The 14392-nt window shown below is 42.5% G+C and overlaps 1 protein-coding gene across 3 annotated transcripts in view; it reads left to right on the top strand.

The window, feature by feature from the left end:
• Positions 1 to 6676, top strand: part of LOC306714666 (ephrin type-B receptor 4b-like) — a 16504-nt gene extending 9828 nt beyond the window's left edge. For all 3 annotated transcript variants that reach the window (XM_079184745.1, XM_079184746.1, XM_079184747.1), the window contains exons 14-21: positions 2071 to 2318; positions 2409 to 2555; positions 2689 to 2757; positions 3113 to 3162; positions 3557 to 3656; positions 3749 to 3942; positions 4522 to 4680; positions 4802 to 6676. In XM_079184745.1, the coding sequence (XP_079040871.1) occupies positions 2071 to 2318; positions 2409 to 2555; positions 2689 to 2757; positions 3113 to 3162; positions 3557 to 3656; positions 3749 to 3942; positions 4522 to 4680; positions 4802 to 4907 (1073 nt within the window). In that variant the 3' untranslated portion in view covers positions 4908 to 6676. The remainder of the gene's footprint in view (positions 1 to 2070; positions 2319 to 2408; positions 2556 to 2688; positions 2758 to 3112; positions 3163 to 3556; positions 3657 to 3748; positions 3943 to 4521; positions 4681 to 4801) is intronic.
• The last annotated feature ends 7716 nt before the right edge of the window (positions 6677 to 14392 follow it).

Below are 14392 nucleotides of genomic sequence, written 5' to 3' on the forward strand. Positions count from 1 at the left end.
GGAAGTCATGAACTTTTAAGGAGCCTTTTCTTAAACCTACAAACCATTTAAGGAACATTCTCTGTGCTCAGAAAGAGGAACCAACTTACCTTTCTGGTGACTTTGGAACCCGGGGACCTTTAAGGAACTTTGTGAAACTTAAAGGACTTTTAAATATGAGGAAACTTTAGTTACTTGAATCCAAGAATATTTTGAGTAACTTTTTCAGAACCTTTTGGGAACCCTCTTAGAGGAATGTAGACTTTTATTTTGTAATGTCGACGAGAAGAACCTGAAAGAACATCAGAACAAGAGTCCACACACACACACACACACACACACACACACACACACACACACACACACACACACACACACATATACATACGTGTTGTGTGAGGTGAAGGCGTGTTGGTATGTTCTAATGAGCCTTAAAGGAACAGTACACCTCTCCAGTATCATTATATTGTGTTTTTATTAGTTTAACGTATTTAATAATTCATTAATAGATTTGAATAAATTAATAAACATTTTGGACAGGTGTGATGTAACATTTGATATTTACCTGTCCAGGTGTGATGTAACATTTGATATTTACCTGTCCAGGTGTGATGTAACATTTGATATTTACCTGTCCAGGTGTGATGTAACATTTGATATTTACCTGTTCAGGTGTGTTGTAACATTTGATATTTACCTGTCCAGGTGTGATGTAACATTTGATATTTACCTGTCCAGGTGTGATGTAACATTTGATATTTACCTGTTCAGGTGTGTTGTAACATTTGATATTTACCTGTTCAGGTGTGTTGTAACATTTGATATTTACCTGTCCAAGTGTGTTGTAACATTTGATATTTACCTGTTCAGGTGTGTTGTAACATTTGATATTTACCTGTCCAAGTGTGTTGTAACATTTGATATTTACCTGTCCAAGTGTGTTGTAACATTTGATATTTACCTGTTCAGGTGTGTTGTAACGTTTGATATTTACCTGTCCAAGTGTGTTGTAACATTTGATATTTACCTGTTCAGGTGTGATGTAACATTTGATATTTACCTGTCCAAGTGTGTTGTAACATTTGATATTTACCTGTTCAGGTGTGTTGTAACGTTTGATATTTACCTGTCCAGGTGTGTTGTAACATTTGATATTTACCTGTTCAGGTGTGTTGTAACATTTGATATTTACCTGTTCAGGTGTGTTGTAACATTTGATATTTACCTGTTCAGGTGTGTTGTAACGTTTGATATTTACCTGTCCAGGTGTGTTGTAACATTTGATATTTACCTGTTCAGGTGTGTTGTAACATTTGATATTTACCTGTTCAGGTGTGATGTAACATTTGATATTTACCTGTTCAGGTGTGTTGTAACATTTGATATTTACCTGTCCAGGTGTGTTGTAACATTTGATATTTACCTGTTCAAGTGTGTTGTAACATTTGATATTTACCTGTTCAGGTGTGATGTAACATTTGATATTTACCTGTCCAAGTGTGTTGTAACATTTGATATTTACCTGTTCAGGTGTGATGTAACATTTGATATTTACCTGTCCAAGTGTGTTGTAACATTTGATATTTACCTGTTCAGGTGTGTTGTAACGTTTGATATTTACCTGTCCAGGTGTGTTGTAACATTTGATATTTACCTGTTCAGGTGTGTTGTAACATTTGATATTTACCTGTTCAGGTGTGTTGTAACATTTGATATTTACCTGTTCAGGTGTGTTGTAACGTTTGATATTTACCTGTCCAGGTGTGTTGTAACATTTGATATTTACCTGTTCAGGTGTGTTGTAACATTTGATATTTACCTGTTCAGGTGTGATGTAACATTTGATATTTACCTGTTCAGGTGTGTTGTAACATTTGATATTTACCTGTCCAGGTGTGTTGTAACATTTGATATTTACCTGTTCAAGTGTGTTGTAACATTTGATATTTACCTGTTCAGGTGTGATGTAACATTTGATATTTACCTGTTCAGGTGTGATGTAACATTTGATATTTACCTGTCCAGGTGTGATGTAACATTTAATATTTACCTGTCCAGGTGTGTTGTAACATTTGATATTTACCTGTCCAGGTGAGTTCGGCGAGGTGTGTCGAGGTCGGCTGAGGGTCCCGGGCAGGAAGGAGAACTATGTGGCGATCAAGACGCTGAAGGGCGGGTACACTGACAAACAGAGGCGGGACTTCCTGTCGGAGGCGTCCATCATGGGTCAGTTCCAGCACCCCAACATCATCCACCTGGAGGGCGTCATCACCACTTCCTGTCCCGTCATGATCCTCACCGAGTTCATGGAGAACGGAGCGCTGGACAGTTTCCTGAGGGTGAGACGGGCCGCAATGAGGAACACGTCTCACAGTCTGTAGTCCACCTGTCTGTTGTCTCACGGCCCACCTGTCTGTCTGTCTCTACAGGTGAATGACGGACAGTTCACCACCATCCAGCTGGTGGGGATGCTGAGGGGCATCGCCGCCGGCATGAAGTACCTGTCTGTCATGAGCTTCGTCCACAGAGACCTGGCTGCTCGAAACATCCTGGTCAACTCTAACCTGGTCTGTAAGGTGAGACACTCTGTCACCTGTCTGTCTGTAAGGTGAGACAGTCTGTCACCTGTCTGTCTGTAAGGTGAGACAGTCTGTCACCTGTCTCCCCACCTGTCTGTCAGTGAGGTCTAACTGTGTTTCTGTGTCTCAGGTGTCAGACTTTGGTCTCAGCAGGTTCCTGACTGAGAACTCTTCTGACCCGACGTACACCAGCTCTCTGGTAGGTCAGCTGATCAAAAATCTCCCATGATGCTCTTTGTTGATACTCATTGAAGCACCTGTAGTTTAATTATTCATAAAGTGGTGTTTAAATAGGATGTTTTAAATGGTCTAATGAGCCTTAAAGGAACAGTACTCACTGTGTCTTAAAGGAACAGTACTGACTGTGTCTTAAAGGAACAGTACTCACTGTGTCTTAAAGGAACAGTACTCACTGTGTCTTAAAGGAACAGTACTCACTGTGCCTTAAAGGAACAGTACTCACTGTGTCTTAAAGGAACAGTACTGACTGTGTCTTAAAGGAACAGTACTCACTGTGTCTTAAAGGAACAGTACTCACTGTGTCTCGTCCTCAGGGAGGGAAGATTCCTATTCGCTGGACGGCTCCTGAAGCCATCGCCTACAGGTGAGCATCAGTACTGCAGGTAGTAGTACTGTGAGTGGTATTAAATAATAAATACGAAATATAAATATTAAATATTAAAAATGTGATATTTAATATTCAATTTTTAATATAACTACTAAATATTAAATACTGGGGCTGCACGGTGGTGTAGTGGCGAGCACGGGGCCCGGGTTTGATCCCCGATCCCGGCTGGTGTGGAGTCTGCACGTTCTCCGCGTGGCAGCGTGGGTTCCCTCCGGGACATGCAGCTTAGGAGACTTAAAATTGTGTTGAAAAGCGTGAATGTTTGTCTGTCTCTATATGTGCCCTGTGATAAACTGGCGACCTGTCCAGGGTGAACTAAATACTTGTTGTGTAGTTAAACTAAAGTGATTCTTTTATATTTGACTCTCAGGAAGTTCACGTCAGCCAGTGATGGGTGGAGCTACGGCATCGTCATGTGGGAGGTGATGTCATACGGAGAGCGGCCATATTGGGACATGAGCAACCAGGACGTAAGAGAAACTCCTGTCTGTCTCTCTCCTGTCTCACCCTCCTGTCTCTCTCTCGTGTCTCACCCTCCTGTCTCTCTCTCTCTCTCTCTCAGGTGATTAACGCCATAGAGCAGGACTACCGTCTCCCCCCCCCCCCAGAGTGCCCCGCCTCCCTCCACTCCCTCATGCTGGACTGTTGGCAGAAGGAACGAGCCAGTCGGCCGAGGTTCTGCGACGTGGTCTCTGCTCTCGATAGGCTGATCCGAAACCCCGCCTCCCTGAAGGTGACGCTCCCAGAGGGCCGCAGGTGAGGTCGCCATCTTGTTTTTTATCAACCAGTGAACAGGAAGTGACCATATCTGGACTGAGGAGGAGTGACGTAGAGACCTGTCAATCACTGTGTAGCCCCGCCCCTAAAGCATCCCCTGCTTTATGGTCTGTTTGACTCTAAATGGACCATCATGTACTAAATGAACATCATGCTGTATTGAAGAAGACTTGAAACTAGAGATTGAGACCATACACTGTGTGTGTGTGTGTGTGTGTGTGTGTGTGTGTGTGTGTGTGTGTGTGTGTGTGTGTGTGTGTGTGTGTGTGTGTGTGTGTGTGTGTGTGTGTGTGTGTGAGAATAAATGATTGACAGGTGTGGAATGTCATTAATTCACCAGCTGTTGGAGGTCAGGGGTTACCATAGAGACGGTTACACACACATGGTGTGGGTGGGGCTAGTGAGTGTGATTGACAGCTGTTTATACAGACTTGTTTACATCAGCAGGTGCAGAACGGTTCACATTCCTGGATTAAAGCTCAGAGTGGAGCAATATCCTGTCTGTCTGTCTCTCACCCGTCTGTCTCACACCTGTCTGTCTCCCTGTCTGTCTCTCAGTGTGTCTCAGCCCCTGTTGGACCAGCGTGTCCCCCCGTCTCTGTCGTCCTGTGGTTCTGTCTCTGAGTGGCTTCGAGCCATAAAGATGGAGCGATACGAGCCGAGCTTCCTCCAGTCGGGGTTCACGAGTCTGGAGGTCGTTTCTCAGCTCAACACCGAGTAAGAAACACTAAATATATACATAAATACATACTATCTACATATATATATACTATATATATATATATATATATATATACTATATATATAGTGTATATAACAGATGTGTCTGTTTCCGTAGCGACCTGCTCAGAGTGGGCGTGACCCTCGCCGGACACCAGAAGAAGATCCTCTCCTCCATCCAGACGTTCAGGGTCCACAAAGCCCCGCCCACTCTGCTCTACTGACCAATCACAGCCCTGCCTTCGCCGCCCGTACTGTCCAAAAAAACCACTACACTCAGGAGGACGCTGAGCCACGGACACTTGTCTCTTTAACCACTGAACATTCTGACCAATCAGAGAGAGCCTGGAGGACCGGTGAGACTCCGCCTCCTTGGTGGTCGGACCAATGAGACTGTGATGTTTAAGAAGCACAAAACAACGTACGGTTACTGTCCTCTCTGTACGCTTCATTATGTTTGACTCAGGTGCAACAGGACTCCGCCCCCCTTCTTAATCCCACCAATCAGACCCGAGGACAGACTTCACCACAGCGAGCGCCTGGTTGGTCGACTCTCAGGTGCTGCCAGACCTCCACCGCTCAGGAAAACCTAAGCTCCTCCTCCTCGGCCAGGTGTTTTTATAATCATGCTTCGAACCCTGGACTCACCGGCCAATCAGCATCCGGCACAGCAGGGACGTCGGTCTCTTATTGGACAGAGAGGTGTTTTAACTCCTCCCCCTGTGGCCCTGCTGTTATCGCCCCGCCCACTTCATGAAAGCACAGCTGGGATTGGTTCCCAGCCCCGGTCCGTCACACAGAGACTGAATTCTGACCTCTACTGGATTCTATTAAACAAACAAAACCCTTTTACCGGATCAGCTGATGATCAAAACAAACCGCTGCCACTACGACTGCAGAGAACCGAGAGAACCCCGGGACGGACCGAAGGGGGTTCTGGTCCTGATCGACCGGGTCAAAGTTAAATATCATGATGGAAACCTCTCCATAGTCCACTAGGGTTATATTCTGTGATTTAAACATGTGTGAGGAGTTCTGGAGGAACGTGTGGAACCAACTCACAGGAAATTCCAAAAAGACTCTTTGTTGATCTCCATCGATCGTGATTATTGATCTGAGGGACATCATGAGGTCCAGACGGGATCAATATTCTGTTACGTCCACGTGTTCCGGTGAAGTTTCACCATCAAAACTCTTTGTGATCTGTGAGGAATATTATGGGATGGCCTCGGAAAACAGGGGTGAACCTTTTGAGCGAATCTTCGTCAATTTGTTGAGATTAACGAACATCTCGTGGAAATCATCCTCCAGCTGTTTGTCCAAAATGAATGTGATTCTTCAGGTCTGTGGACTACTGGGAGACCTTCAGGGAGACCTTCAGGGAGACCTTCAGGTCCCGTTGGAGAACTCTCAGAAGGACTACGAGTTTCTTCATGTTCACATACGGTGGATTCTTTAAGATGTAAAAGTACTCGAGTGTATTTTATTGAGCCCATTGTGAGGTATCTCGTGCTGTTTTTAAACCTTAAAGTGAATCATTTATACAATCAAACATTAATCGTTTGGTCCAGAACCGGTGGTCCGTCTGGATTAACTTTCTACCTTCTGGAACAGAACCACTGCAGTCTTTTAAAAAGTTCCTGATCCTGGACTTTGGATCTGGTTCAGGTTTGAGGACGAGAAGAGAAATATTGAATTGTAGAAGTGATGTTTTTGTATTTTAGCACTTTTTGTATCTGATCATGTTTAAAGTAGATACCAATGTTTTTATACTGAAGTCATTTTGTAAAGAAAAATAACAAAAACTGATTTGTCTTGCATTTCAAAATGTCTCTGAGACCAAAGAGGACCAGTTATCAGAGTCACCAGACCTGTTTAGATATCTACACCAGGTCTGGAACCAGGAGGCTCCTGAACCATCAGAGCCGTCGATTCTTATTAAGAACTTATTATTGTCAGCTGTCTGTCAGCCAATCACAATAAAGATGAACCGTCCGGCCCAACGACGAGTCCGAGTCCACCTGATTAAAGACCATGAAGCCACACAGTAAGAGTACTAGTACCACACAGTAAGAGTACTAGTACCACACAGTAAGAGTACTAGTACCACACAGTAAGAGTACTAGTACCACACAGTAAGAGTTCTAGTACCACACAGTAAGAGTACTAGTACCACACAGTAAGAGTTCTAGTACCACACAGTAAGAGTACTAGTACCACACAGTAAGAGTACTAGTACCACACAGTAAGAGTTCTAGTACCACACAGTAAGAGTTCTAGTACCACACAGTAAGAGTACTAGTACCACACAGTAAAGGTTCTAGTACCACACAGTAAGAGTACTAGTACCACACAGTAAGAGTACTAGTACCACACAGTAAGAGTTCTAGTACCCACACAGTAAGAGTACTAGTACCACACAGTAAGAGTACTAGTACCACACAGTAAGAGTACTAGTACCACACAGTAAGAGTACTAGTACCACACAGTAAGAGTACTAGTACCACACAGTAAGAGTTCTAGTACCACACAGTAAGAGTACTAGTACCACACAGTAAAGGTTCTAGTACCACACAGTAAGAGTACTAGTACCACACAGTAAGAGTACTAGTACCACACAGTAAGAGTACTAGTACCACACAGTAAGAGTTCTAGTACCACACAGTAAGAGTACTAGTACCACACAGTAAGAGTACTAGTACCACACAGTAAGAGTACTAGTACCACACAGTAAGAGTTCTAGTACCACACAGTAAGAGTTCTAGTACCACACAGTAAGAGTACTAGTACCACACAGTAAAGGTTCTAGTACCACACAGTAAGAGTACTAGTACCACACAGTAAGAGTACTAGTACCACACAGTAAGAGTACTAGTACCACACAGTAAGAGTTCTAGTACCACACAGTAAGAGTACTAGTACCACACAGTAAGAGTACTAGTACCACACAGTAAGAGTTCTAGTACCACACAGTAAGAGTACTAGTACCACACAGTAAGAGTTCTAGTACCACACAGTAAGAGTTCTAGTACCACACAGTAAGAGTTCTAGTACCACACAGTAAGAGTACTAGTACCACACAGTAAGAGTACTAGTACCACACAGTAAGAGTTCTAGTACCACACAGTAAGAGTTCTAGTACCACACAGTAAGAGTACTAGTACCACACAGTAAGAGTACTAGTACCACACAGTAAGAGTACTAGTACCACACAGTAAGAGTTCTAGTACCACACAGTAAGAGTTCTAGTACCACACAGTAAGAGTACTAGTACCACACAGTAAGAGTACTAGTACCACACAGTAAGAGTTCTAGTACCACACAGTAAGAGTACTAGTACCACACAGTAAGAGTACTAGTACCACACAGTAAGAGTTCTAGTACCACACAGTAAGAGTTCTAGTACCACACAGTAAGAGTACTAGTACCACACAGTAAGAGTACTAGTACCACACAGTAAGAGTTCTAGTACCACACAGTAAAGGTTCTAGTACCACACAGTAAGAGTACTAGTACCACACAGTAAGAGTACTAGTACCACACAGTAAGAGTACTAGTACCACACAGTAAGAGTTCTAGTACCACACAGTAAGAGTACTAGTACCACACAGTAAGAGTTCTAGTACCACACAGTAAAGGTTCTAGTACCACACAGTAAGAGTACTAGTACCACACAGTAAGAGTACTAGTACCACACAGTAAGAGTACTAGTACCACACAGTAAGAGTTCTAGTACCACACAGTAAGAGTACTAGTACCACACAGTAAGAGTACTAGTACCACACAGTAAGAGTACTAGTACCACACAGTAAGAGTTCTAGTACCACACAGTAAGAGTACTAGTACCACACAGTAAGAGTACTAGTACCACACAGTAAGAGTACTAGTACCACACAGTAAGAGTTCTAGTACCACACAGTAAGAGTACTAGTACCACACAGTAAGAGTACTAGTACCACACAGTAAGAGTTCTAGTACCACACAGTAAGAGTACTAGTACCACACAGTAAGAGTACTAGTACCACACAGTAAGAGTACTAGTACCACACAGTAAGAGTTCTAGTACCCACACAGTAAGAGTACTAGTACCACACAGTAAGAGTACTAGTACCCACACAGTAAGAGTACTAGTACCACACAGTAAGAGTACTAGTACCACACAGTAAGAGTTCTAGTACCACACAGTAAGAGTACTAGTACCACACAGTAAGAGTACTAGTACCACACAGTAAGAGTACTAGTACCACACAGTAAGAGTACTAGTACCACACAGTAAGAGTACTAGTACCACACAGTAAGAGTACTAGTACCACACAGTAAGAGTACTAGTACCACACAGTAAGAGTTCTAGTACCACACAGTAAGAGTACTAGTACCACACAGTAAGAGTTCTAGTACCACACAGTAAGAGTACTAGTACCACACAGTAAGAGTACTAGTACCACACAGTAAGAGTACTAGTACCACACAGTAAGAGTTCTAGTACCACACAGTAAGAGTACTAGTACCACACAGTAAGAGTACTAGTACCACACAGTAAGAGTACTAGTACCACACAGTAAGAGTTCTAGTACCACACAGTAAGAGTACTAGTACCACACAGTAAGAGTACTAGTACCACACAGTAAGAGTACTAGTACCACACAGTAAGAGTTCTAGTACCACACAGTAAGAGTACTAGTACCACACAGTAAGAGTACTAGTACCACACAGTAAGAGTACTAGTACCACACAGTAAGAGTTCTAGTACCACACAGTAAGAGTACTAGTACCACACAGTAAGAGTTCTAGTACCACACAGTAAGAGTACTAGTGTTGAGGCTGAAACTGGTGGAGGAAGCGCAAGGCCGCTGCTGTGTTTACTTCTTTCTGCGCAGGCGCATCATAAAGTAACTCGATCCGGTCCAAATTCAAAACAGTATTTAATTAAACAATGACGACTGTAAACTGATGATGACAATTATAATCTATAATACACTATCGATAGTATGCATCTCGAGAGCAGAGACCACGTGCAACTCCCCTCACAGGCCCGACCAAGTCGGATCCTGCAAAGCGAACTACCATGGCCCGGCGCACGTCCTTGCAAACAGTCCTTTTATGTCCTTTGATGGTCGGAAAGTGTCCGAAATCTGTCGTAAAACACAAAGGCCGTCTTCTGGGGTCAGTGATTGGCTTCCAATCGCTCTGACGCCTCCTTCATCGATCCACTGCTCATCTCAATGGCTGGCCTCCTTGTGACATCACCTCTGACATCACCTCTGACCTGCCCTCTGTCCTGCGGCCGCATGGTCTTACCCAGGAGTGCTCTCTGTTTTATGGCCGTCTGCTTCCCTTCAGTTGTCTCCGGTTCTCCTCCTCCTTCCTTGGCCATTTGTCCAGCACCTCTGTGTCCCCTTTGATGTCTCTTCCTCATGGCTCAGAACCCCCTAACTATGTGACTACTTTGGTTCAACACTTCCAATGATTATGTTAAAGACTCCTACAAGTAAACTTATTGCAAACATATAATATCTTCTATAAGTAAACATCCTGTAAACCTATATTACATTCCATAAGTAAATATATTGTGACTCTTAACATAATTTACATTCTCATCATTGTGACAATTTCATTCACCACTAGGGGTGCTATAAATTCTACTAAATAATGCTTTTAATTCTTAAATTCTCCACACTAGTACCACACAGTAAGAGTTCTAGTACCACACAGTAAGAGTTCTAGTACCACACAGTAAGAGTACTAGTACCACACAGTAAGAGTTCTAGTACCACACAGTAAGAGTACTAGTACCACACAGTAAGAGTTCTAGTACCACACAGTAAGAGTACTAGTACCACACAGTAAGAGTACTAGTACCACACAGTAAGAGTTCTAGTACCACACAGTAAGAGTACTAGTACCACACAGTAAGAGTACTAGTACCACACAGTAAGAGTTCTAGTACCACACAGTAAGAGTACTAGTACCACACAGTAAGAGTACTAGTACCACACAGTAAGAGTTCTAGTACCACACAGTAAGAGTACTAGTACCACACAGTAAGAGTTCTAGTACCACACAGTAAGAGTACTAGTACCACACAGTAAGAGTACTAGTACCACACAGTAAGAGTACTAGTACCACACAGTAAGAGTACTAGTACCACACAGTAAGAGTACTAGTACCACACAGTAAGAGTACTAGTACCACACAGTAAGAGTTCTAGTACCACACAGTAAGAGTACTAGTACCACACAGTAAGAGTTCTAGTACCACACAGTAAGAGTACTAGTACCACACAGTAAGAGTACTAGTACCACACAGTAAGAGTTCTAGTACCACACAGTAAGAGTTCTAGTACCACACAGTAAGAGTACTAGTACCACACAGTAAGAGTACTAGTACCACACAGTAAGAGTTCTATTACCACACAGTAAGAGTACTAGTACCACACAGTAAGAGTTCTAGTACCACATAGTAAAAGTACTGACTTTTACTGAGTACAAGTATCATCATGTCTTAGCTGTCTCTGGTCATGTGACCTCTTCCTCCTCCTCTTCCCTCAGAAATGACTTCCAGGCATCTTGTGGACATTTTTCAGTGGTGTGTGTGTGTGTGTGTGTGTGTGTTGAGTATGTGTGTGTGTGTGTGTGTGTGTGTTCAGTATGTGTGTGTGTGTGTGTCTGTGTGTGTGTGTGTTCAGTGTGTGTGTGTGTAGGAAGGATAATTTCAACATGTTATTTCACTTTAATGAGCGAACTGTTGGCAGAGAATTGAAGAAGCAGAAGGTTTAGGTTTCGTGTTTAGTGTGTGTGTGTGTGTGTGGTGTTCAGTGTGTGTGTGTGTGTGTGTGTGTGTGTGTGTGTGTGTGGTGTTTAGTGTGTGTGTGTGTGTGTGTGTGTGTGGTGTTTAGTGTGTGTGTGTGTGTGTGTGGTGTTTAGTGTGTGTGTGTGCCCTCCTGCTCTGTGTCTCTCTCTGCAGGACGATCAGTACTGACAGCTCTGAAGTGCCTCAATACATACATGCGTGTGTGTGAGTTGAACATGTGTGTGTCATGCGTGTGCTTTTTGCAGTTTAACATTTTCCAGTTTTTGGAGAACCTCCTGACCCCAAAGAAACCTGGAAACTCTTCAAGGACCTCTGAACCACGACTAGCACCCCTGAGACCTCCTAAAGGACTCCTGGAACCCCAATAACCCATGAATTCTCCTCCTAGAAACTTCTAAAGAACCATTGTAAGTCTTAAAACCCCATGAAGTTACTTTGAGAACCTCTAAAGCACCCGGTACCTCAACAACAACTCTTACTAGTTCATTAAGAACCTCTAAAGCACCTGGTACCTCAACAACAACTCTAACAAGTTCATTAAGAACCTCTAAAGCACCTGGTACCTCAACAACAACTCTAACAAGTTCATTAAGAACCTCTAAAGCACCTGGTACCTCAACAACAACTCTTACTAGTTCATTAAGAACCTCTAAAGCACCTGGTACCTCAACAACAACTCTAACAAGTTCATTAAGAACCTCTAAACACCTGGTACCTCAACAACAACTCTAACATGTTCATTAAGAACCTCTAAACACCTGGTACCTCAACAACAACTCTAACAAGTTCATTAAGAACCTCTAAACACCTGGTACCTCAACAACAACTCTAACAAGTTCATTAAGAACCTCTAAACACCTGGTACCTCAACAACAACTCTAACAAGTTCATTAAGAACCTCTAAACACCTGGTACCTCAACAACAACTCTAACAAGTTCATTAAGAACCTCTAAACACCTGGTACCTCAACAACAACTCTAACAAGTTCATTAAGAACCTCTAAAGCACCTGGTACCTCAACAACAACTCTAACAAGTTCATTAAGAACCTCTAAATACCTGGTACCTCAACAACAACTCTAACAAGTTCATTAAGAACCTCTAAATACCTGGTACCTCAACAACAACTCTAACAAGTTCATTAAGAACCTCTAAACACCTGGTACCTCAACAACAACTCTAACATGTTCATTAAGAACCTCTAAACACCTGGTACCTCAACAACAACTCTAACAAGTTCATTAAGAACCTCTAAACACCTGGTACCTCAACAACAACTCTAACAAGTTCATTAAGAACCTCTAAAGCACCTGGTACCTCAACAACAACTCTAACATGTTCATTAAGAACCTCTAAACACCTGGTACCTCAACAACAACTCTAACAAGTTCATTAAGAACCTCTAAATACCTGGTACCTCAACAATAACTCTAACATGTTCATTAAGAACCTCTAAACACCTGGTACCTCAACAATAACTCTAACATGTTCATTAAGAACCTCTAAACACCTGGTACCTCAACAACAACTCTAACAAGTTCATTAAGAACCTCTAAATACCTGTTCATTAAGAACCTCTAAATACCTGATACCTCATCAACAACTCTAACATGTTCATTAAGAACCTCTAAACACCTGGTACCTCAACAACAACTCTTACTAGTTCATTAAGAACCTCTAAAACACCTGGTACCTCAAAAGTAAAAGTAATAAAAAAGTTCTGCATTTTCCCCGCGCCCCACCTGCAATACCGCTGCGCGCCACTAGAGGGCGCGCCCCACAGTATGAGAACCACTGATCTATACTATAGCTTTACTTCAGTAAGGTTTTGAATGTTGGACTTATATTATTATTATAATGAGTTGTATTAATATTACTATTTGTTATTGTTAGTATTATAATAATAATCATTTTTATTTCCATTAAACTTTGTGTACTTGTACTACGATGACAGGTTGACATGTATTTGTACTGAACAGTGTTTGTGGTGCTACTGTTGAACCACTTCTTCTGTTCAGAGAACATCTGAAACACGTGTGTGTGTGTGTGTTACTGTGTGTGTGTGTGTGTGTGTGTCAGTGGTGGCCGTCAGGGCCTCAAAGCCTTCTCTGCTGGCCTAAACACAATCACAAAGTTAGAGCTATTTTATAATTTAATAATGTTTCTTAAATACACTACATGTATCATGATTTATAAAAATATTGTTCCCATCATCTTATGTTCTCATTGCACAGCTACTGTGCTCCTCAGCTGCTCTGCTTCAGTGCAGCTTGTTTTAAGTAGAGCTTTGATCCAATCAGAGTTCACCTCTGTGTCTCTAGGTAGAAGAGAGGCCCCAGGCCTGCAGACTCACCAGTGAATCCATGTGCAGGTTAAGTGAATGGGGACGATGTTGTTGATCGTCATAGTGTTCAACCAATCAGATCTTTAGTTTGACATGGTGGGCGTATTCTTTGACGTGTCAGAGCTGCTAGCTGGCCTACAGCTACGTGATTGGTCAGTGGGCTAGCGTGACATGTTGGGTGGTGACGATCCCAACATCTGCTGCCTCTGTGGAGCGACATGTTCAGCCTCAAACACATTAAAACGTGTTCAAGAAACACAACTGAGGAGGCTCGATGTCTTCACTGGCGTCCATGAATCCAGAAGAACTTCTTACTGGAACTAAAACACACGGATGTACTGAACAACGTGAGATTAAACTCTTTATTAACAAAGAAAGGAGGATGGACTTTGTCTTTAAACAGTGAACAGCAGCTCTGGGAAGTTAAATGCTTTTGTTTTTACATCTGCAGCAGCTTTAAGATGCTTGTTTATATATTATTATTTGTGCAACTTGTTTTTACTGTAATCATCATATTCACTGTATTTATGAATATTTACTTTGTTTATTATACTC

This window comes from Pholis gunnellus, assembly GCF_910591455.1.
Source record: "Pholis gunnellus genome assembly, chromosome: 23".
Taxonomy (NCBI): domain Eukaryota; kingdom Metazoa; phylum Chordata; class Actinopteri; order Perciformes; family Pholidae; genus Pholis; species Pholis gunnellus.